The sequence below is a fragment of the Sciurus carolinensis genome, chromosome 1, assembly GCF_902686445.1.
Source record: "Sciurus carolinensis chromosome 1, mSciCar1.2, whole genome shotgun sequence".
Taxonomy (NCBI): Eukaryota; Metazoa; Chordata; class Mammalia; order Rodentia; family Sciuridae; genus Sciurus; species Sciurus carolinensis.
In genome coordinates this window covers 188,377,743-188,401,716 of record NC_062213.1, presented here as the reverse complement: position 1 = coordinate 188,401,716, position 23,974 = coordinate 188,377,743, and the positions used below count along the sequence as shown (strand labels likewise).

At 52.7% G+C, this 23,974-nt stretch overlaps 3 protein-coding genes across 24 annotated transcripts in view; 2 read left to right on the top strand and 1 right to left on the bottom strand.

The window, feature by feature from the left end:
- Positions 1-3,342, top strand: part of Epb41 (erythrocyte membrane protein band 4.1) — a 171,278-nt gene extending 167,936 nt beyond the window's left edge. For all 17 annotated transcript variants that reach the window (XM_047547567.1, XM_047547501.1, XM_047547526.1 and 14 more), the window contains one exon: positions 398-3,342. The gene's annotated coding sequence lies outside the window, so the exon portion shown is untranslated. The remainder of the gene's footprint in view (positions 1-397) is intronic.
- On the bottom strand, positions 2,773-7,866 carry Tmem200b (transmembrane protein 200B). 6 transcript variants are annotated; one of them, XM_047547839.1, is made up of 4 exons: positions 7,104-7,162; positions 5,926-6,208; positions 5,646-5,731; positions 2,773-5,131 (listed from the first exon to the last, which is right to left on the bottom strand). In XM_047547839.1, exon 4 carries the CDS (start codon positions 5,109-5,111, stop codon positions 4,197-4,199), a length of 915 nt encoding a protein of 304 aa, XP_047403795.1. In that variant the 5' UTR covers positions 5,112-5,131; positions 5,646-5,731; positions 5,926-6,208; positions 7,104-7,162; the 3' UTR covers positions 2,773-4,196. The 6 variants fall into 6 exon arrangements, with proteins under 6 accessions (XP_047403795.1, XP_047403797.1, XP_047403794.1 ...); XM_047547841.1 differs by lacking the exons at positions 5,926-6,208; positions 7,104-7,162 and adding an exon at positions 7,549-7,866; XM_047547838.1 differs by having other exon boundaries at positions 5,926-7,189.
- LOC124965418 (translation initiation factor IF-2-like) lies at positions 5,484-23,974 on the top strand. Its single transcript, XM_047526312.1, has 6 exons — positions 5,484-5,512; positions 5,710-5,815; positions 7,380-8,334; positions 12,985-13,062; positions 13,317-13,438; positions 23,729-23,974. The coding sequence occupies exons 1-4, from the start codon at positions 5,484-5,486 to the stop codon at positions 13,044-13,046; spliced, it is 1,152 nt and encodes a 383-aa protein (XP_047382268.1). The 3' UTR covers positions 13,047-13,062; positions 13,317-13,438; positions 23,729-23,974.

The following is a 23,974-nucleotide window of genomic DNA, read 5'->3' as shown; positions in this document are numbered from 1 at the left end:
CCCTGCTTCTCCACTTCAACCCACCCCCTTTGCTCTACTCTCTTGGCATCTCTGGAATCTCCAAGCCCAGAACCTGGAAGAGAAGAACTGTCACAGTCAGATCCGGGTGTCTGGAAGTATGTGGATTAGGGATGGGTGGGAGAAGGCGATGGAGCTCTGGGGCCAGACAAGAAAACTGGAAGCAGGAAGCTACTTTTGGGGAGCCAGGCAACCAGGATCCAGACAAATTAATGCCTAATGTAGTTTACAAAGGATTTGAGAAAGCCATCAATCATGAGGAAGGATATGCCCAGTGCTCAGGTCCTGATTGTCACTTAGGGCCACAAGAACGTGGCAGTGGGTCTGGGAAGCTCTCTCCTTCACAGGATTTAACACTGTGCTTCTTCCCTTCCTCTAGGAACTGTCCTGTCCCCAACTCCCTGCCCTTCTCCCATCCAAGAAAAACCAGCAATGATAAAGAGCCAACCTGCAATAGTCAGACTTCCAAGATCACTTTAAACCACCAGGAAGTTTTCGTTTTCTATTTGGAGTTTATGCCAAGAGATTCTTCTAGATACCACTGATCCTTTTGAAGACCTTTTTCTATATTGTGATACCAGAAATTGTTCAGCTTTTCACTCTATGGACTATTTCTAAAGAGTTCTTGGGTTTTCTACAGGGTGGTTTGTAACCCCTCCAAGCTAGCCTCTCCCCATTTATTTCCAACCCAGATACTGACAGGGTCCACAGAATTCTTCAGGAAATCCTCCAGAGAACCTGTCGGCTGTGTTGGAAGCCAAAGTCAGCTCAGTGGGACTCCTTGCTCCTGTCCTAATTTCACACCCTCTGGATGACAGCAGAAATTTTGAACCAGTGCTTTCTCAGAGCTAAGATGCAACTTTATCAGAATGTCAGGCAGGGTAACTGCCTTGATCCACAGACCCCAGAAAAATGTCCTGTCCCTCTGTCAGGGTGTTTTTGGTGAGGCGGAGACGTTGGAGAATGTAATGAATGCTGTTCCCCCGCCTCCGTCCTGCTCTCTGTTTTGGAGCTTCTTTAGGTCAGAGACATAAGAAGTTGCTTCAGATAGATCTGATACTGTGAATGTTCGAACATATCCGTGGCCTTCACCTCCCCAGTTGCCCTTGTACCTCAGCAGCTGCCGTGGCTCTGCCAAGCACTCCCCAGGCTCCCGTCTCAGAAACCCAAACTCCGGAAAAGTAGGCACCTTCGGCCGAAAATGCTAATGGAATATTTTCATTGGTGTTTGGGGAAGGAACGTTAATGAGGTTTTTAAATTAAGGTGTTCCAGTTCTGGGAATGCGAACTTCACACTGAGGGACGGAGCTTACCTCAGGCAGATGCTACTGGGGAGTGTTTCCAGGTGACCACTCCTGGGCCATTCTCTCAGAGAGGAGGCCGTGTTTTCTGACCTTCCTCCTGAGAGGCACCTGAGAGGACATCCTTCTGGAGCAAGGGGATTATCAGCTTCCAGGGACCATCCCTCCCACGGGATAGCACATGACAGGTATAAGCCCTCGGCTGCTCATCCCCCTCACCACCTGAGGTCTGTGGGGCTTTGTAGGCTTGATTTTGTGGTGGGTTTTGGATTTAGTTTTTCTTTTTTTCTTTTTTTGCCTTGGTTTTGAAAGTGAGGACTGATGTCCCCAATTCCTGGTAAGGATTTGGGGCATTTTTATTCAATAGGGCTTCTCTAATCCTCCAGCTTGCTTCCCACAAACAGATCCGCCTGGAAGCTTCTTAGAATCCTAATTCTAGGCTAGAAGCGAACTTCATGAGATTAGTCAACGAGTCTCTGACAGCGATCACTGGGCTCAAGGGCACCGAGCAGGAGCCCAGTCTGAAGCCAGCAGCACGTGTCCACTGTCTCCACTGGCTGAGTTTTACTCTGACACACTCATCTGGTTTGATCTGATTTCGAGTGTGCACATTTTTCTTTTAGTTCTCACGTCAGGCTGCTACTGCCAACGGCAGCTCTCAGGAGGGCGGGGAGAGCTCGGCGGGATGTGTGATAGGCTGGGGGCAGCAGGTTGTCCTGTCTCAGGAGATGCACAGCTGTGGCACAGGGTCTGAAATGACGAGGCTTTCTGGGGACCCAAGTCAGGACTGTGTTGCTAAGAGTGGTGGCAGGTTAGAACCCCTGTCCCATCAAACGGGAAATGAGCTTACTTCCCAGTGGCCAGTTGTCCTGCTGAAGGAGCTACTGGTGCTCACAAAGCTGAAACCTAGAGCTGGGCGCACACCTGCAATCCCAGCTGCTTGGGAGGCTGAGGCAGGAGGATTGTGAGTTTAAGGCCAACCTCAGCAACACAGCAAGACTCCATCCCCAAACAAACAGAAACCAGAGAGCTGTGGGACAAAGAGGCTGGGTGAAGGGAGAGGGTCACGCATGTCTATTCAGCATCCTGAATATTCCGTGCTATCCAGAGCAGTGTGGCAGCCTTCGCAGCACAGGACGTCATATCTGGGGCCTAAGCTTTCCCCACCCCTGCGGCCAGCTCACTCCTCTCTCGCCTCCTTTGTCAACTGGACCAGAGTTACACTAACTTCCTTCCAGTCCTCTTCCCCTTCCTCCCACTCTGGCAACAGATCTTTGAGTTTGGCAACTGTTTGGATTTGTTTTTCTTTCTGCAGTTGTGTGTATGTGTGTGTGAGAGAAGAAAAAAACAGACTGTCCAGGTAGAAATGGCCAAGAGCGGGGAGGAGAGTCACAATTCCAGGGTCAGAGACTCAGCAGCAATTCCTAAAGTGACTCAGACACACCACAGTAAAGACTCTCACTGCAATTTTATTTTTACTTCAGAACTAAAGATTTCCTTCAAACCACAGGAGAGCTCTGCCACCTACCCACAAGCAAGGCCTGGACACAGGCCAAGGGCCCCTAGGCCTAACTGCAGGGGGCCATCACTCCCTGCCCCCCCTGGGGCCGTCACTATATTCTGGGGGAAGCTCAAGCTGCTGGGGGTGAGGAGACCACGTCTACCCTGGGAAGTGGAGCCAGAGGCTTGAGCAACACCCCTTGATGCTCATGGGAAGCCTCTGCCCAGGAGCTCAGCCCCAGGCTGGTTGTTTTTACAAATCCCTCTCAAATGTATTATTTTGGTGACAAAAATGAAGGAGCTTTGTAAATTTTTTAAAAATTATGAATCATATCAAGTAGCTGTTTACATTTCTTGACAAAATAGGAACCATGGCAGCAGAATCAAATTGGCAAAATTCCTAGATTAAATAGGCAATAATTAGGTCTGCTGTTTTGGCCTTTTGTAGTAAGAGAAGTGGTTGTAGTGTTTAGATATGTATTTGGTCTTGCTTCTTGTATTGCATTTTTCAATAAACTTCCAAAAAAAAAAAAAAAAAAAATACCACTGACTCTACGGATTGATCCACTTTTGTATTTCTCTTCTGCCAATAACTTGGGGAAAATTAAACCTGGGTGGGGGAGACCTAAACTGAAAACATTTTCTAGAGTAAGCTCCCCATATTGGACAAAGTGCAGCTTCAGTGTTGTACAAAGAGGTTTCTGAGAACTGGCAAATGCTTTCTGCCAGCCGAAGGGAGACTGCAGCATAGGCCACAATGAAATAAAAAGAGGGCTTCTCAGACCTCTCTGGGGAGGGTCAGACCTCAGCATGAAGACGCTGGCAGTAGTTAGCCCTAGTGGGATATATCCTGCATGGCTGAGGGAAGAAAGGGTTTGAGGTGATGGGAGTTAAATGTTCAGTCCCCATCCCCAAAGGCAGTGGAGGGTCTCAGCCACCTCCCTTGCCCATCTTCCCAGAAGCCCAAATTCCAGCACCTGCCACTCTGGAGAGGGCCTGTCCCAGCCTGCAACATCCCAACCTACCTTCCAAGTCTTAGAGGTCCTTGCCCACCACTTTGGGTTTGCTAAGACACCAGGTGCATCTCCCAATAACCTTTGGCCTGGACCTCCAGTCCCCTCAGGTACCTGTCCAGGGCTAAGGCCACATATGGAGGCTGAAGAAATTCCTGAGGCCGAGGCATGCTGGTCTCCGCTCTTGCTGGCTCACGGAGCCTTAGTGCTGCTGGCGTTTCTCTACTACACACAGGCAGGATGCCTGAACAGCTGCTGTGGGCAGGGGTCCATCCCAACCCGGGATGTGACTGAAGCAGCTCTTAGGCTGGTCCTGTGATCGTGGTCCATGCTGCAGCCTCAGAGCGGGTTGTCCCCCTACTCCTCAGACCCGGGCCCCCAAATCCCCTCCTCCTCCCAACTTGGCATACCCCCCGAGACTGAGCCGGTCCAGCCGTGGCCAGCTTCTGTGAGCACAGTCACGAGCAGCTGGGGTCCCAAGGAGGAGCTCCCCAAGGCCCAGATCCAGAGACTTGGAATGTTCAATGCCGGAGCCAGAGGGCTGCACTGTGATGATCACGTGGCCAGTCTGGGTTCGTGGAGCCCAGGGTGGGGCCAGCCCAGGGCCCTTCAGAGGGTAACTGTTGAGTAGGGCAGGTAACCCGAGGCGAGGATTAGCAGGCTCTGAACGCAGGCTCCGCACTGACGGGACCGGTGAGGTGCCCCGACGCGGGGACAGGTCCCAACTTTCTGGCTCCGCGCAGCCTATGGCTAGAGGAGTCCTTGGGCCAGGGCTGGGAAGGAGAGCGCAGTCCCAGCTGGGGCCGTCGGGGGGCCGGAGGGCCTGGTCCCGTAGCACCCCCTGGCGGAGTCGCCGCGTCTCCAAGTCTCGGTTCTCATAGAGAAGCGTGTTGGCACAGATGAATACAAACAGGCCGACGCCCATGATCACCGGCCCGAGCAGCCGCAGCCGCTCGTGCGGGCCATGACCCCGGCCCGCGCCGCGACGCAGCTCACTGACAGGGGGTGAGCTGGCATTGGCGGCCCGGGGTCCCGGGGCCCCGGCACGGTGCGGCCAGTAGCCGGCCACAGCGATGCCCATGCCCACCAGCACCACGAGCGCCCCCAGGGCCGCGAACGCCCCCGACGGCGAGCGCAGCCGCAGCCGCGCCCGCACCCGCAGAGGCTCCGGCGGAGAGCGCGGGCGCCGGCGGCGGCCCAGGCGGCGGCCGAGGCGCGAGACGCGGCCCTCGGGGCTCCTCCGCATCTCCCCGCAGTCTCCCGGGCTCCCGGCTGTCATCTCGCTGTCGTCCGGGCGCTCTGCGGAGAGAAGATGGGAGGCGGGGACTGAACCGACGGGCCTAGGTTCGGGGCTCCGGGCTCGGGGTCCAAATCCGGGGGGGAAGCTCGGGCCGCTTCGCCCTGGCCGCTTGGAGATCCCTGGCGGCCACCCCCGGATTTTCCCGGGCTGCGAGGCAGGGAGCCGCCCCCGCTCGGGTTTTCCGCAGCGGAGCTCAGAGCCAGGGACGCGCGGCAGAAGCCGGAGTTGGCCGGGCCCGCGGGCGGAGAGGAGGGCGGGGGCTGCGGGCTGCTCCCTGGCGCAGGCCGGGTCGCCGGGCTCCGGCAGCCCGCGCCCTCTCTGCCTGCCCGCGGGTCCCGGGCCTCGGAAAGCATGAGGCCCCCAGCAGCCGCGTCTCGCGGGTAAGTACCCCGGGATCGACCCCACCCCCGCACGTGGCTGCACCGTAGTAACGGAGGGAGGGGGCGCTCAGACCGCTGGGTCCGCAGGGGTCGCTCGCGCGCTCCACCCCCCCGCCCACTGCGCTTTACATACCGCAGCGTGGGAAGGAGGGGGTGTCACCGACTCCAGCCTCTCCTTGCCCGCCCCCTCCTTCCAGACTTCCTCAGTCAGCACCGGAGCTGCAGCAGGAGAGACTCGAGCTAGACTCCGGGAAGACCGCTCGGACCAAGACCAGCCAGTCAGAGGAGGCGGCGGCGGACTTTGTCCAGGATCTCTTTCAACTCCTCTAGAAGAGGCCTCCCCCTCCCCCAGCGGCCGGGCTGGGACCAGGGCAGGAGGCAGGGGGCCGCCAGTGCTGGGCGCAGGGCCTCACCGGACAGACTCTGCTCCCGGCTCTCCCGTCGGCCCAGGCAAGGCTATTCCTAGGTTGCGGCGTTTCCGATTCGGGTTGCTTGGGATGAATCATCCCCCTTTCCCGCCGCCTGGCCTCCTTTTCAGCCTCCTCCGCCCGAGGCCTCAGTGGACCGCGTCCCAGCCAGAGCAGCAACGCCTAGAGCCCCAGGGTCCCGGCTGCACGGCTTAAACCCTCCCGGCTGCTGGTTGTGTCGGGCCTGCGACCTGAGGACTGGATCCCAGTCGGGACAGGAGCAGCCGGGCTGTACGTGATGTGGGCCCCACCGAAGGGAGGGCGCGGGACGACACTCGGCCCCCACCCAGGCCCCAATAGAGGAGGGTTAGGACTCGCTGTCCTGGAGTGCGTCCTTACTCCCCCAGTCTGATTTCTAAGCAGCTGCAGCCCTGAAAGGCACTGCCAAGCCTCAGGGAGGAGGATTTGCCACCCTGCCCACGCCCCAGCCGCACCCCGAAGCTCAAAGCAGGACACCATCCCTGCCTCGGACAGCAGCGCCCCAGGTCCGAGGCCTAGCATGGAGTCGTAGCGTCTGCCGCGTCCAAAGACTGGTTTTCATAGATGGAAACTGCGGCCTGCCGGGGGTCACACGGCCGCACGAGGCGGGGGCTCCACCAGGGTCGACCTGAAGGTCCCGGACCCTATCCCTGGGCATGGCGCACCTCTGGGCATAGCCACAGGCGCGTCGGGAGAGCAGGCGAGACCCATCACCCCCGTGTCCCTGGGTATGGAACCCTTTTCCCAGTCCGAAACAAGAGCAGTGACCACAGTTCCTCAAGCGAAAGCTGGCGCCCCAGCCCCAACTCCTGAAAGGTCACTCCCGAGCCCCGGACCGTCCCCTGCCCGGAGGCGAAAGCATGCAAATCACAGGCTTATGGACACGTTGAAAGCCCCCCAAGACTGGTGGGTGTGGGTCGACGCTGAGGACCCCATGGAGGCGAAAACTTGGAGTCACAGCCTGATGATTCTAGGGCGCGGGAAGTTGTTCAGACCCCGTACTCCGGGGTCCCGCCGCCCGCGTGCAAACTCCGACCCGGGGAAAAGGAAGGACCAGGATCCCGCCCCCGTACCTTTCCCGAGGGAGGAGCCAAACAAAGTTAGGGAAAGTCGGGGGCGAGCCCGTGGCCCCTAGTCCTGCTCACCTGGAGCGACCGAGCGGGAGTGGGTCCGGGTCCAGTCCGCGCGCCGCGGTTCCCCGCGCCTCCTAGATCTCCACGGAGCCCCGCCCCGGCCCCGCCCCGCGCCGCTCGGCCCCGCCCCCGCCGGCCTCGGAGCCCCCGAACCGTCCGACCAGTACGGCGCTGCAGGAAGGCGCAGCTTGGTCTGAGGGCGGCAGGTAAGCGCGGTGTGCGCGCCTGGCGACTCCGACGACCCGGCCCTGACTCCCCCACCCCGACTCCGGCTCACGCCGCACGCAGGGGCCTGGAGGAGGGCGCCCCTTCCCCACCGGGAAACAGACTGGCCCCGGAGCCTCTGCCCAGCCCCTCAGCCCGGGAAGTCCGCGCCCGCCCCTCCTGCCCCCTGAGCCCTCCTTCCTGCGCCCCCAGGCGGCCCGAGCCCGACCCGCGACCCTCCCGCCGTCCGAACCTCACTGCCTCCATCTGCCAAACAGGCACCACGTCGTCTGCCTCTCAGGGCGTCGAGAGGCGACAATCAGGCGTTGGGGGCAGAGCCCACCACTCAGGGCACAGCCCGGGCCGCCCGAGCCCTCGAACAGCAGCCACCGAGGCCGCAGTGGGGACAACCGGGCTGGGAAGGAAAAAATCAAGCGGGGTGTCGAGGGTCGGGCCTCAGACGGGCCCACCTTCCCGGGAGCTGAGGAGGCGGTGCTGAGGGCCGCGGCCACCCGCCGACGGCGCGACTGGGCCCAGCTCGGTGCCCGCCCGCCGGAGGAAGAACGCGGAGCGCAGCGGCCGGGGCCGGGCGGGCGGCCAGTTTCCATGATGCGCGGGGCGGGCTCGAGGAGGGGCGCTGCGGGCCGGCTTCCAGGCCCAGCGGCCCGGCCGGGCCCCTCGGGAAGAATTTCCGGCCTGGGATTGATTATAACCCGCCCCTCCCCCGGCCGCGGGACCCCCCGGCTCGCGGGGCCGAGGCGAGGGGGATGGGCGGTAATGAGACCCGGCTGTGCGCCCCCGCCAGGGACACCACTCGAGGAAGTGACGGGTAGGGGCCGGCTCCGGAGCCGCTCGGCCCAGCCAGCCTCGAACTCGGCCTCGGGCCTCCGACTTTGCGCAGCGGACCGAACACATCAGCGCCCCCGGAGGCCTCGCCTAACCCCCGGGAACCAGGCATCCTCGGGAGGGACCCGGGCCAAACCGGGCGGAGCCTCCTCCGGAGGACCGAGGGAGCACCGACAGCCCCCAGGAGGCCACAGTGCGTGAGGCCGCATCCCGCTCCCCCGGCTTCGCCCTGCGGGTCCGAGAGTCAGGTTAGGGTCCCTTCCTGCCTCCTGAGGACAGAGTTGTGAAGAGAGCTCTCGGCCCTGCGCTTCCCAGAGGCGCGGCCTCCCTGCTGCCTCTCGCCTCCTCCCTCCTCCCAGCCCTCCGTTTCCTTTCTCTGGACCACCCCCATCGACCCCCTCCCCACGCCTCCACCGCGCCCTCCCCCTGCCCTCACAGCTTTCCCTCCGCACACGTGGCCCTGTCTGGGCTCACTGCTCTTCCTAGAGACGCCAGTCCTGGGGGCCAAAGCCTGAGCAGTCCCCCGCCCTTACTGTCCCCTCCCTGTTGATGGCTCTACCACTTGCTCCTCTGCCCGCTTCCGGGCCCCCACACCTTGGCTGGTTTCCTCCCTCCCTGGTGGTGGTAATCCTCCACCTGGGCCACAAGCCCAGCTTCACTTTCAGCAGCTAGACACCTGCCAGGCTTCTTGACCATCCTCTGTTCCTGCTCCTTTTCTGTCTCCCCTTCACAAGGCCCCACTGTCACCAGAGTACACTGGTACACTAGGTCACCTTAGGCGACTTTTTTTTTTTTTAATTATTATTGTTCTTTTTAGGTATGCGTGACAGTAGAGTATATTCTGACATATTGTACACACGTGGAGAATAATTTATTCTAATTAGTATTAGGCTGCTTCTCCCCCTTTCATCCAATAGTCCCTCAAGTCTTGCAATCCACCAAAGCTCCCTTCCCCACGGCCACACCCCCGTTCCAGGCCACCCATGTGGTCCAGGCCATCAACCTCTCCTGCCTGGGGAAGGCACGGTCTCACCACCCCCAGACCCTTCTAAGGTTCTGCAGACAGGTTCCAAGCATCTGAATCTGACCCTGTAACTACCTACTTAAAACTGTTATGCCCAGTTTATGGATGAGAAAGTGGCTCCCTGTATCGTCCAGATACAGTTTAAAATTCCTTCATGTCTCACAAATTGGTCCCTGGACCTCTCACACTGCTCCCTCTTGGGTGGCTGAGCTTGTGTCCATCCCCGGACCCTCTGTACTCTGGCCTCCAGGCTTGGCAGGTCCCTGGCTCTTTGTCAGGAACACCTATTTCCCTGGTTGTCCCCTTGCCACCTCCTCCTCCTTCAGATCTCTGGGCCTTCTCCTAGCCCCCAGGCCAGGCCAGCCCCTCCTTCACCCTTCATGACATGTCCTCATGCACCAGGAACTTCCCTATACACAGCACAGATGAATTGAAATCATTGCTTTCAGTTGAGTCCATTTCCTGTCTGTGTCCCAAGTGGCCATGAGCTCTGAGAGGCAGGATGGGGTTGTTCGAGCTCATCTCTGAAGCCCTGTGCCTAGCGTGGTATCTGCCCACAGCTGGCCCTTCCCTCCTTGTTAGAGGAATGTGTGCAAGGCTGTCTCACCTACACAGGGACCCTTTCTTATTCTCCACCCCTGGGCCCTGGCCCAGACAGCAGAAAGAAAAGATTCTGCTGAGGCTGTTTCCTCATCTATTAAAAAAAAAAAAAAAAAAAAAAAAAAAAGGAAATATTTCCCTCCTAGTATTTTGAAGCTAAATAGGAGTACACATGCTCCCTGCCTGACAGAGGATTACCAGTCAACAGCCCCTTCTCCCTGTGACCATGGGGTTTCAGACAGGCCATGCTTGGGGTGGCTCAGGGTGGCAGAGAGAGAAGAGGTTCCTTCTCTCAGATATAACCCGGTTTAATTCTGTCGAGAACTCTGGGAGGACAATGTTATACCCAGTTTATGGATGAGAAATTGGCAGACAGGCCTTCCCATAGACCGCGCTGAACTTAAGTCTCTCCCTGGGCCTCCCTGGGCCTGCCTGGCTTACTCCTGTGGAGATGCAGATGTGTGAGTAGCCCACAGCCTCAGTACTGGGACACTGATTGTCCCCAGGAGAGCTGGATCACTCTCAGATCTTCCCTGGCCTCCAAGTGACCTGGACTCCCTTCACTTCTGAACCAGGAGGAGCCTGGATGGACGTCCCCTAGAGACCAGGGTAATGAACATTTCTCCCCCAAGCTTCTCTGTGGGAGCAAGGAACCTGACATAGTGACTCAAGGTTCCTCATCCTCTCCAGAAGCCACCCCGGGGGAGAGAGCAGAACACCTGTCACCTCCTGCATGCACAGCCCCACCCTGAGCCACAGAAATTCAGCAGGGCCTCAAAATTGATCTTTTCTAAGAACGACAGGCTGGCCTCATCTGGTCAGCGTCAGATTTCCTCCTGCAGCCCCAGTCTCCAGGTGGCCTCAGAGAGCAGTCAAAGGACACAGCCCAATGCCAGTGTGGTCTATGCACAATGTCCCCTTATGGCTCCTGCCCAGAGAGACTTTGCCTTCTCTGGCTCAGAGGAGAGCCCATGACCTAGGTCCCTGCTTTGCTGCTTCTGCTCAGTAATTCCCAGAGTGACAGCACTCCGCCCTGCTCCTGCCTCTGTACTGTGTCCTCCACAGGCAGGACTGGTGTATGGGTGTGTTTAACAAATAGAATCCAGGATCCCAATCCCTGTGCTCCAACACCCAGAGGGTGCAGTGACTGGTCCAGAGTGACCCAGCTAATACATGGCAGAGCTGGGCATCAGAACCTACAATCACAAGTCCCCATTTAGGGCTCAGGCCCTTAACGGGCAGTGATCTGGGATATGAACCCCAAATCCATCTCTTCCCATCGTGTGGGAATTCTGTGTGGCGCAACTCTGGGCTTCTTACCATATGTCTCTGCGCTGCTGGCAAAGCCATAGGGAGAGTAAGCTCCCCATCTCCATTGCTCTCTGAAGTCCAGAAAAGAGGAGGCAGAACCTGGGTAAAGCTGGGACAGTGAAGGGAATGAGACCCTCATGGGGAACAGGGCAAGGCCAGCTCCCTTCGAGTCCTTAGAGGGACAGCAGTTGGCATGTTACCACCCTCCAGAGTGGTGCCCAGCTACCAGCCCCTTTATACCCTGACTTAAAGCCCATGCGTGAGATCAGCTCTCTGCTGGACTGCTCGGCTTCTCTGAGTTCCAGACCTGAGCTGGACAATGGCAGAGCCAGGGTCAGAACCAGGCTCTAACCAGGGTGCTATCCTCCCTCCCACAGCTCTGTGACTGTAAGTCAGGTCACCTCTTTAGGCCTGTTCCCTGCTCTGCAGAATGGAGACAATGGTAATAACAAAGTCACAGGCTACAGTGAGGATCCAGCCCCTCAGGCTGGAGCACGGTGAACCTGGAGCACAGTAGGGCTGTGGTTCTCTGGCCTTCAGCTGGTGCTTGCCCATCAATCAGTTCCCTCACCTACAAAATGTGGAATTGAGGCCAATAATTGTAGCTTTTTAGCCATCTTCTCTGAGCTAGCTATTGGGGACCAGAGAGGAGCCAATCCCAGGCCCAATCCAGAGGCTTCGCGGGTTGGCAGGAACAGACAGACATGTCCACCAAAAGCCAAGACAGTTGGTGGCAGCAGACATGGGGAGTCATGCCCAAATAACCCCAGGGCAGTCGGTTCACCCCTGAATCTGTTTTTTCATTGGACAATGTGCCTTGGAGGGTCATGAAAAGCCTTGCCTGAAAGGGCCCGGTGAACCTCAGGGGCCGCTATTATGATTTCTATTGCAGTTAACCGACTCTGATACTCTACCTCCTTTCTGTGTCCTCTTTCATATTTTTGAATGTTCCAATTTGCCCATCTTGGATCAAGTATTTTTCCCTGGTCCAATCAACTGGGGACTAGGGGAGGGGACAGGGTTAGGAAGTCCAAAGGAATAAGGTCTGGACATGTAGATTTTCTCAGCGCCTGGGAGGGACCACAGGTCTCGGCAAGTAGCTGTCAGCCTTGGGAGGAGGGCAGGTTGGACCTCAGGAACTAAGTGATCTAACAAGGGCTTGAAGCAGGACTGCTGTCTGGAAAAGTGACCATGGGCACATGCCTTGCCACTGTGGTCTCAGGTACAACATGTGTGTCCCTTGAGGGACTAAGGCTGGAGGTTGCTGTGAAGATTTGCTCCCACCCCTCACCTATGAGTGCGCATGGATAACAGGTCACAGCAAGAACCAGGATCAGAAGAACCTCAATAGAGAAGATTACATGTTTTCGATCTGGGCTTTTTGGCACACACCTATAATCCCAGTAACTCAGGAGGCCGAGGCAGGAATATTGTGAGTTCAAAGCTCAGCGTCAGTGAGACCCTAAGCAATTTAGCGAAACTGTCTCAAAATAAGATATGAAAAGGGCTGGGGATGTGGCCCAATGGTTGAGCACTCAGTGGTTAAGTGGCACCAATAAAGAAATAAGTAAAATAAAAAGGGCTGGGGGTGTAACTCAGTTAAGTGCTCTGGGTCCAGTCCCTAGTATACCAAAATTAAAATATAAAGAGTGAGGAGAGAAAATTATACATTTTTGAGAATATCTACAGGTTTCTCTTTCCTCTGCACTGCTGTGCAGAAAGGCGTGCCTTAGAAAGGAGCCGGACTACAGTCAACCCACGGCGACAACCCTTAACACCAAGAAGTCTGTGTTTGCTGTAGGCCAGGAGATGGAAATAATTCGAAACCAGCACAATCCAGTGAAGCTAATCCACTGGTAGTGATAAACACTTGCTAAATTACAGTTAATCACGATTGTTTTATTTCAGGTTCAGAACAATGGGCCTGGTTGATGTTGCCACCACAGAATTTAAGAACAGTGACCTGCTGAAGAGACAACACAGAAGGTATTTCTCTTTCCTTTAGAGCTGGACATTAACTCTCCAGGTGGACAGGGAGCCCCTCCTTGGCTTCACTGTGGTATCTCCACCATCCCTCAGGCGGCACTCCCCATGTCTTTACATTAAAGATGCCACGTGGTGCCCTCCCCAGTATACAGCCGGTTCCTGAGAATGGGAAGGGGAACCCAAACCACACTGGGTGCACACATCCAGAATGTTCATGCCCCACTTGTCAGACTGGATCACGTGTCCTTCACCAGCTCCGCGGGAAGCCGGGGGTGGCTCCTGGGAGACAGCTTAAGAGTCTGCACTGATACCTCCGGATGTGGCACCTCCAGTTGGTGACAGATCACGCTGCCAGTGAAGCGATGTCACAATGATGGTATGTCACTGGGGAGGGAAAGGAGAGCCCGACCCCCTCCCCACACCTCCACCACCACCAAGGGACTCAAGGTGGGGAGCTCCAGGGCAAGCCCCAGTGCTGGCCGGCAGTCCTCTGCCTCCCTGCAGATCACAGGGCTCTGCACCCACCCGGGGCGCGCGGGGCTAGGCCGGCCCGGGGATGGAGGTGCGGGGCCGCCCCCTAGCGTCGAGGCCGCGCCCCTGTCCCGGGGCGCCGCTATCACTGGGCCAGTCGCTCTCCCGGCAGGCTCCCCCACGCAGTGACCCTGGTGCCCACCCGGAACCCGGGCCGCAGGCCTTGGGCCCCTGTGCGAACTCCCTTACAAATCGCCGGGTGCCTACGACGGAAGAATTCCCCTTAGGGAGGTCGGAGTCGGGGAAGAGGAAGACGCAAAACTTTGTGTCTAAACCGAATGGGACCCGGGTAGTCGGGGCCGGGACGGGGCTCCAGCCTTTTATCTGGCCAGCGTCCCTGCTACGTGCGGTTTAACAGGATCCCGTGCAATTCTCCCAACGGCCAGTGGGGGCAGTGCTGCCCTCGTCCCTGCGCCCCCGATGGGAAAATTGAGACCCCGATACAAAATCTCTCGGCAGGGAAGTGACAGAGCCAGGTCCAAACCCAGGACTGTCTGAGGCCAAGCCCAACTTCTGGCCTTGGATTAGTTGTCCCTGCCCTCCAGACGGCCTGGTGTCTGGCGTGATTTGCTTCTCTATCAGACAGAACACGCGTTCTTTAAATTTTGTGGTGACTGTTTCCCCGTTGAAAGGGGACAGGCAGCCAGGGAGCTCCTCTTCTCATTCCTTCACCCATGCGGGGAGGTGCAGAGGGCATCGCTGCCCGCCCCGACGCTGGCATCTGCTTGGATGCATTTTTGCTGGTCATTTTACAGAGGAGGAAACCGAAGACATGGCAGATTGCAGTGGGGTTACTCACAGGGTGCCTTCTCCCCAAAGGGAGGACCCAGAGGACGGAGATGGAAGGGGAGGAGGCAGCCCCCAGGGAGGAGCTGGTGTGGGATGGCTTTGAGGGGCCAGGAGCAGGCAGAGCTGCCCCTCAGGAACACCAGGCCAGCACTGCAGGAGGACTGACTTTATCTCCTGTAAGTGAAGCCGGTACTGAGCTTATTTCCTGCTTCCAGGCTCAGGGGTGAAGTGACCTCACCCAAATTGACAGAGGATGGGACAGTGTCAGGACTTCCAACCAAGTCTGCCTGATTCTGAAGCCTTCTCCACACAGGGTTGGGAGATGAAGTTATGAATAATTACCCCCCCTTTTACAGGTGAGGAAACTATGGCCCAGAGAGTTTAAGTAACTTGTTCATGGTCACACAGCTAGAAGGTCGAGACTGTCACACCACTCCCAGAATCTCTCGTCTTCATCTGTCCGATGCAGTTAACACACTGTTCTTACTGAGGCACTGTGAGGACTGAGCAACTGTCCTTACAGAACTTCCTCCCCAGCTCCTGGTACCTAGTGGGTGCACAGGTGAGATTAGATCATTCACTTGGTCTCTGACAGATACTTTTCCGGGACTTCACATCCCTAATCATCTCATAGCAAGAAGAGCTAGTCAAGCCGAGGAGGAGACGATGTTCTCGGAGGGCAGGGGCCCTGGAACGTGGTCTTCAGAGGGACACCAGCGCCTCTGACCACTAAGTGAGCAGGCTCCTGTCTGGAGCGGCAGGCCATGCTGCTGTGGCATCGTTGGGTCCCGCCCAAATTTCTGCTTTGGAGGAATCACCAGTAATGCCCAAGAGGCTTTTCAAACTGCTTGGCTGCTTCTTCTGGCCAGGAGATGCTTGAGGGGAAAAGCGATGGATGAAAGATCATTGAAAGTCAATTTTACATTTAGAGTCCGTTTAATGGTAGCTAAGAGACACTCGTGGATTTCCCCCTTTTTTTCTCCTTGATTCACATTGTAGTCACTGAAGCATGTGGTCAGGGATGCGTTCAGGAATGGGGAGGGATCCATCACCCCCGGTGGCTGCGACAGTGCCCGTGGGGTTTACAAGCCCGGATTTATACGCCCCTGTGGGGGGCTCGGCCAGTCGCTGTTGTGAAGAGCCCCGTGTGAGCCCCTGTGTACTGGCGCTTTTTTGCGCTGACACCTCGGGATAAACAGCCCGGAGTGGAGTCTAGCGGCTCCTGCCGACCTCCTGGGCCGGAGGCGACCGCCCGCCGCAGCAGCAGAGCGGGAGCTCAGTCCACGGCCGGGCCAGCTGCACGGGCTTCCTAATAGATCCCAGGTGCTGGGCGAGCCGCGGGCTTGTTCCAACTCGCATTTCTTCAGGAATATCCCGGGGTTCTATAATGCACTCTAAAAAACACCAAGGTTGCCTGGGGAGTGTGAATGAAGGATAATTATTTTACACAGAAAAGGGATTTTGATTCTTTGGGATCGGTCTCTTTGGAAGGCTTTTGCTGTGAATTCCACACCTCCAGGAAACTGCATGAAACCTGAATGCCCAGCTCGTATAACTCATGGAACAAATGCGGGCAGGCTCTCCACCAGGCGGGGACCAGAAGGCTTCCCCGGGAGCCCCCTCCCCGCACCCAAGTGTGCGCTGTCCTGATCTCGTGCTGCGGTGTTTAAAAACAGCAGCGGTTCCGTTTTGCCTGTGTGAAGATCCTGTGCGTGGACGTGGAGCGTGGACTCCTTTGTCTGGCTGCTTCCTACTGTGAGAAATAGAAAGTCTGACGGTTCATTTTCAAAATAGAGTATTCAGCCTTAATTGGACCCAATCGTAGGCATTTTAATTGCAGCCCTTCCCTTTTGCCCACCCTAATTCTGAAATGAGCCAATCGCATGGAGCGTACGCCTGAGTCCTCCAATCAGGGCGAAGGGCTGCCTTGGGTGGATAGCCGGGCGGACTGCCCGCCCAGGTGCGCTTGCTAGCCAGGTCCCGGAAGCACGTCCTTCTGGCAGAAGTGAAGACTTGCCTCGCATGTTTGATTTTCTGCGGCGCCCGGTATTTCTAACAGTATTTGTGAAACGCACCCACATTGCTTCATGTAGCCGTAGGGAGATCATTTCCTCTGCGCATGGTACTTGTTGCAGAAACACGCCGCATTCTGCTGTTGGAAAGACTGCTTTGTGTCTGGTGTGAGCACCCGGAGTGTGCCGTCCTGACTGTACCTGCTGCTGCCTGGTGCCCGCCGCCCCCTCCCCCGCCATGCTCCTGGAAGGGCTATATCAAGAGGTGCAAGTGCCAGGGTAACACTTCTTTCTTCCCCTCTCCTCCCATCTCCCCTCCTCTCTCCCTTCCTTTCTTTTCTTTTCCTTAAAAAAGAATATATATACATACAAGGATTGAACTCAGGACTCAGGGGTGCTCAACCACGGAGCCACATCCCCAGCCATATTTTGTATTTTATTTAAAGACAAGGTCTCACTGAGTTGCTTAGCGCCTCGCTGTTACTGAGGCTGGCTTTGAACTCGAGATCCTCCTGCCTCAGTCTCCAAAGTCGCAGGGATTACAGGAGTGCGACACGACCTCCAGCGCCCATTTTAAAGGTTGTCCTGCCCTTCCTTCCTCCTTCCTCCTTCCTCCCTCCTCAGTGCTGGGGATCAAATGCAAGTCCTCACATGTGCCTGGCACTCTACCTCTGAGCCACATCCCCAGCCCTTTTGATTTTATTTTGAGACGGGGTCTTACTGAGGCTCCTGAGGTTGCTGAGGCTGACCTCAAACCTGCTATGCGTCCTCCTGCCTCAGCCTCTAGAATCACTGGGATTAGAGGTGTGTGCCACAGTGCTGGGTTTGAGGTGGCTTTTCTTTGACTCACCTTGCATTTTAGTAGTGAAATAAGACCTACTGCGTGTCCGATCCTGGGATTTGACCTTGTATAGCTGGTGGTCCTGCACCAGTTTATTTGGATTTTAGTCTTAAAAATGAGATTCTCTGAAAATAGCTGCAGCTTGTGAAGAAAAATTGTTTCCATGTTGGTTCATCTTTGAGTCATCCTCAGAATGTGACCCCAACTTCTGCAGACGTGTAGCAGACAGACCTTTGTTGATGTTGGATGATTCTTCTCCCAGTCTCTTGTGGGGAGCCCCCCAGGTGGGCTTCTTGGGGGAGGCCATGACCCTTTTACTAGGCTGAGGGAACTGGAGCCTCCCTCTCCAGCAGGGTGCACCCTCCCACCCAAGGCCTGACTGGCTGCCTCCTTCCTGGCCCTCTTCAACTGCCTGGATTTTGCCTTCCCAGAGGCTCTTCCAGCTTCCAGGGAGAACAAAAAGAAGCTCCCTCCTCAGGAACACAGATTATTCTGCAGCGTTGGGCAGCATCTCCTCTCTTAAAAATCAGTGTCACTGAGGTATTACCTACGTATGTCATTAGAATTTGGTCCTGGGGCTGGGAATGTGGCTCAGTGATAGAGAGCTTGCTCAGCATGCAGTGGGCCTGTGCTCAATCCCCAGCACCACACACACAAAAAATTTCTCTTCTGGAGGGAAGAATTAAATCAGCCAAGGGCTCTGCTGATTGTAATAAAATAGAACCATAGCCTCTGCTGTACTTTTGTTTTGGATGTGTTGTTTATTTTACTTTTTGGGGTACTGGGGATGGAATCCAGGGTGCTCTACCACTGAGCTACATCCCCAGCCCTTTTTATTTTTAATTTTGGGGGCTCACTAAGTTGCTGAGACTGGCCTCTAACTTGTGATCCTCCTGCCTCAGCCTCCTGAGTCACTGGGATTATAGGCATGTGCTATTGTGCCCAGCTTAATTAATATTTTAAAATAATTCTCTTTCTTTTACTTTGCCCTCATTAGTGTGTATAAGCTGTGCCTAACTTTATTGTTTGATACAGGGGTTGGCAACCTTTTTGTGTAAAGATTTGTTTTTTTTAGATTCAACATATTTTATTAACTACTACAAACAGGAAGCTACTACAAACATTAAGATAGTTCAATTAGATTACCAAGTACAAAATCAACATATAAAAATCAGTAGTTTACATATATTCAAATAATCTTTTAGAAGATTTAATGGAAGAATATATTTTATAAATAACAGTGACAAAAATATGTTAATATGTTTGTCAATAAAAATGTGAGACCTACTAAAAATAAAAATTGAAATACCACTGAAACAAAAAAAAGTCTTTCTACAAATAGAAGGATCATATTATTGTGTAAATTAATTTGTAAATTTAACAAAATCTCAATGAAAACTTAACAGTTTTAAGCTATAACACCTGATGCTAAATTTAGTGAAAAAAATAAATACGGAAGTGGAATCAGCACTAAAACACATTAAGGCATTTTTAAAAGCCCAAATAATTTAGTATGATACTGGTCTGTTAGCAAAACAGAATGCCCAGATGTAAGTACACTCAGATACATATAGAAATTGATTGTATAAAGAGGACATCATCTCAAATCACTGGGAAAAAGAAGTGGTCAATGAATGTTATAGGGATAAGTACAGTAATATCCCTGCCTTACCTCATGTACCATGATAAATTCCATATGTACCAAAGATATTTTTTAAATAACACAACCATTAAATAATAAGAAGAAAGTTTGAAAATTTTTTCTTTACAAATCTGGAGTTAGCAAGAACTATTTAACCTTTCATGACTCAAAATCCCCTAGTCATAAATTATTAAACTGGTACTTTTTGTTACATAAAAATCAATTTTTTTACAGAAAGAAGTATCATAAACTCTTTTTTTTTTTTTTTTTTTTGGGTGCTGGGGATCGAACTCAGGGCCTTGTGCTTACAAGGCAAGCACTCTACCGACTGAGCTATCTCCCCAGCCCCATAAACTTTTAAAAAGACAACTAAGGGAGATATTTACAGCTCATATCACAAAGAGCTATCCTTCCTAACATGTAAATTTGACAAAATCATAACCCTTTCAAAACATAGAAAAAGGAAATAAAATTTGCTATTAATAAACAAGATAGTTAACTTTGCTCATTAAAAAAGAAATGTAAATTAAAGTTGCGAATGAAAGACCATTTTCCCCTCTCTCCATTGGCAGAAATCCAAAGTTAAGTAACATACTCAATTGATATGACTCCGGAGGGGAAAGCATTTTCTCATGCATTCTGACACAGTGTGTTAAAGTTACCCAGAATTATTGTGTTGTGGTCTATTTGATTCCTGGAATCAAGAAGGATTTGTTTGATGAACATGGATGTGCCATTGTTTGGGGCATAAATATTTACAATCCTTATGTCTTCCTGGTTTATGCTTCCCTTAAGCAGTATGAAATGTCCTTCTTTATCCCTTCTGACTAACTTTGGCTTGAAATCCACTTTTTCTGAAATAAGGATGGAAACCCCCACTTTTTTACTGCGTTTGTGTGCATGGTGTTTTTTCCCATACTTTTGCCTTTAGTCTATGGATGTCTTTTTCTATGAGATGTCTCTTAAAGGCAGCATATTGTTGGGTCTTGCTTTTTAATCCAATCTGCCAGTCTATGTCTTTTGATTGATGAGTTTAGGCCATTAACATTCAGGATTATTATTGAGATATGATTTGCATTCCCAGTCATTTTGCTTATTTTTGGTTTTTAACTTGACTTGGTTTCTCCTTTGATTGACTTTTCCTTTAGGGTAGTTCTTCCCTGTGCTGACCTACATTGTTGTTTTTTATTTCTTCTTCATGGAATATTTTGCTGAGAATATTCTGTAGCACAGACTTTCTATTTGTAAGTTCTTTTAACTTTTATCATGGAAGAATTTTATTCCATCTTCAAATATGAAGGTTAGTTTTGCTGGGTATAAGATTCTTGGTTGGTAACCATGTTCTTTCAGAACTTGAAATATGTTGTTCCAGGCCCTTCTAGCTTTTAGGGTCTTGGCTTAGAAATCTGCTGATATCCGTATTGGTTTCCCCCTATGTGTAATCTGATGCTTTTCTCTTGCAGCCTTTAAAATCCCATCTTTATTTTGGATGTTAGGCATTTTCATTAAAATGTGCCTTGGTATGGATCTGTTATAATTTTGTGCATTTGGTGTTCTGTAAGCCCCTTGTATTTGATTTTCCATTTCATTCTTCAGGTTTGGGAAATTTTCTGATATTATTTCATTGAATAGGTTCATTCCTTTGGTTTGTATCGCTGTGCCTTCCTCAATCCTGATAATTCTTAGTCTTTTCATGATATCCCATAGTTCTTGGAGGTTCTGCTCATGATTTCTTACCATCTTCTCTGGTCAACTTCATTTCAATAATTAATATTTTGTCTTCATTGTCTGAAGTCCTGTCTTCCAAGATCTAGTTTGTTGGTGATGCTTTCCACTGATTTTTTAATTTGGTTTATTGTTTCCTTCATTGCAAGGATTTCTGTTTTTTTTTTTTTTTTTTTGTTATTGTTGTTTTGTTTTGTTTTGTTTTTTTAGAATCTCTATCTTTTTGTTGAAATGATCTTTTGCTTTCTGCAGTTGCTCTTTTAACTGTTTATTGAAGTGATCATTCATTGCCTACATTTGCTCTCTTATCTCATTCTTTGCTTTGCGAATCATTCTAATTATGTTCTGAACTCCTTTTCAGACATTTCTTGTATCATGCTGTACTGGATCTATTAATATACAATCTAGGTTTGTTTGGAACAATTTCATCCTGTGTTTTTTTCATGTTGTTCGTGCATCTTCCCCTCTAGCAGTGCAGATCTGGGGTTTCCCCACTATAGGCTTATAGTAACTCTGCAGGTTTCCAAATCCTCTTCTTCAAGGGGGAGATCAATATTAGCAGCACCCAGTACAGACAATATGCAGCCCTAAACCAAATAGCCCCTATGAAGGCATTAACAGTTATTGTCATAATAAACACAGGATGAATTTGATTATTAACTACAGTATAACCAATAGATTTGCAATGAGGTCTACAGTTTCTAATGGTGGACAAAGAGGACAGGGAGGGGGTGTAGAATGTAACTGTTAATTGGATAAGAAAAGAGTATATAGAAGTACTAGATTGTAGGAAAAGTGAAAGCAGAATCAAAAGAAGTTGATTGCTAGCATGAGAAAAGGGAGAAAGAGACTCTGAGGAAACAGGTAAACAAAAGGAAAATACAGTGAGAAAAATAAAGAAATAAAAACTTAACATTTTTCAAAAAGGAGGGAAAAAATCCACATTATAACAGTCATATAGTATTCAAACCTTCCCGTCTTCAGTAGCCTGATGCATGAGAGGTACCTGACAATGAGCTTCCACTCTCCAGCAGGCGTCTCAGGATAGGATTTGCCCCACCTAAAGATGGCAGCTTCTGCTTCCAGGATAATCCAAGTTGGCTTCACTGGCTTCCAAATGTGTTGGCAAATGGGGAGCTGCAGCTCAGGGCATGGGTGCTGAGTCCATTTGGGGTGTGGTCAGTCGTGCTGGGGGTCCTGCAGGTCCTGGCTGTTGTCTCAAAATGGCGGCAGCCATGTGTAACCAAACCTGCAGATACTGTGACAATGGACTTCTAGGCAACAGCAGGCAGCTGGCAATCCACTGGTAGTCTGTGTGGTCTGCAGGCTACTGCAGATGATAGGCAGGTGGGCCTCAGGAGGTGGGTGATGGTAGGTGAAAGGCAGGTGATGGGCAGGCAAGAGGCAGGCAAACAGGCGAATGTTGGATGATAGGCAGCAGTCAGTGAGTGATCTGCACTCAGAAAGTAGTCGATATGCTGCAGACTGCAGGTGATGGAGGTGGAAAAATGGGGTAAACAGCAGGGGATCGATGAGCAGCAAAGACTGCCTCACAGAGAAATAGATGTTCCTCTGCTTGAAACCTGAGTTAAGGAGTGACAAGGAACACAGCCTCCCTCTAACCTGCAATATTGGATCTCCTGATTCACCTGTGTAAAGACTTTAAGCTTTGAGGGATTTTCAGTCCGTTTGGTGACTCTACTCTGCTGCCATAGAGGGTCCCTAACAAATGAGCATGGCCGGACACCTGTGGTGCACACTGAACTGGGAACTTGATATAACATTGATGTATGAAATATTGTTTTATAATTTTTCCCACTCATTTAAAAATGTTAAGATTATTCTGAGCTCAAGGGCCATATGAAAATGGGTAGCAGGCTGGATCTGGTCCATGGCCGTGGTGTACCAGCCCTAATGTAGTACACAGGTTGCGGATATCAAAGTAGATCACCAAAGGGACAGGCAGAGTGGGGATTTTGTAAAATCTGAGGAGTCATTAGATTGACTCCCAGCACCTTTTAAAATATAGCAATTAATAGACTTTACACATTTGCAGAAAAATTGGGTGGGAAGTTCAGAGTCCCCACTTCCCCCACACCCTGCCCTGCTGGGTCTCTTCCTCCACCCAGTTGCAGATGTGCTTGTTGCCATCGGTGCCTCTGCAGGGTTCAGTCTGGGGCTTTGGCACATGTGACCTGACATGTACCACCATTGACAGTTTCACTGCTCTCGTTTGAGATCCATGATCCCCATGATCCCCGTTGCCCCTCTTCTCTCCCCTGGGCCTCTGGTAACTGCTGATCTTTACTGTCTCTGCATGTCCAGAATGTCATAGTTGGAATCCTGCAGTCACCTGCCCTCAGCCTGTGCTGCTCCAGAGCAGGGCCTGCTGTGCCTTCTCCAGTATGGCTTGTGATGCTAGGGACTGAACCCTGGACCTTGCACGTGCTAGGCAGGTGCTGTGTCACCAAGCTGCATTCCCAATCCCACGCTCAGGTTCTAAAGCAAGGGAGGGACATGGCCAGGTTTGCACTTTAGAAAGGTGGACTGAGTGAGTGGAGGTGACGCTGGCCACACCTCCCCTGCAGGCTCAGCATCAGAAAGTTGCCAGCCAGCCGGAACTGTTCAAAGAAACCCCCAGCACGAGGACCTGACCCCTCTCCTTAGTCCCTGCTCTCTCCCTCCCTCCCTCCCAAGGGGTTTCTCAGAGTCCCTCTTCAGTTCTCCTGGGGGACCCAACACAGACACAGCTGGCAACAGGCAAGGATGGGCTTTGCTTTGGCTGTGGGGATGGGGACGGGGGCTGCCCGTTCTCCCTGGCACCCTCCACTGGTCTTTTGTCAGAGCAGCATATTCTCAAAGATCCAGGAGTCTATCCTGTGTGAAGTGAGAAACTGGTCTCCCCGCTCCAAGGTAAGCTGGTGGTGGGCAGCTGGGTAGTGTTGGAGCAGGTTGGGGAACAGCCCTGACGTTGGCAGAATCTTCAGCACCCCTCATCCTGCTCAAGAACATTCCATGGCTCCCATTTCCTATGACACTTACAGGTCAAACCCAGTGCTGGAGAGGTCCTTCCCACAGCTGAGCCAGACCCAGAATTCACTTGTTTTTCTGGCCCCTTCGTTGCAGGTGAAGAGAGCCATGCCACTCAACATGCTGAGCACGACCCATCCAAGAGCTGCTGGGACCCAGGTGAGGGGGTGAGAGACACACCTGGGCCAAGGATGGATGGGGCCATGGTGGGGGCCCTCGAGACGAGCAGGGTGGGCTCTCAGGCTGGCACTGGTGCTGTGGTTGATTTATTCATTCATCCGTTCATCTAAGGACATCGTGGTTGCTTCCAACTTTTGAAAATTGTGAATAAAACTGCTGTTA

Coding starts and splice junctions, on each gene's coding strand:
- Tmem200b (XM_047547841.1), bottom strand. CDS start 5,111: ATGACAGCCGGGAGCCCGGGAGACTGCGGGGAGATGCGGAGGAGCCCC.
- LOC124965418 (XM_047526312.1), top strand. CDS start 5,484: ATGAGGCCCCCAGCAGCCGCGTCTCGCGG. Junction 5,513..5,709: donor CCAGCAGCCGCGTCTCGCGG/GTAAGTACCCCG, acceptor CCCTCCTTCCAG/ACTTCCTCAGTCAGCACCGG. Junction 5,816..7,379: donor AGGAGGCGGCGGCGGACTTT/GTCCAGGATCTC, acceptor CGCCGCACGCAG/GGGCCTGGAGGAGGGCGCCC.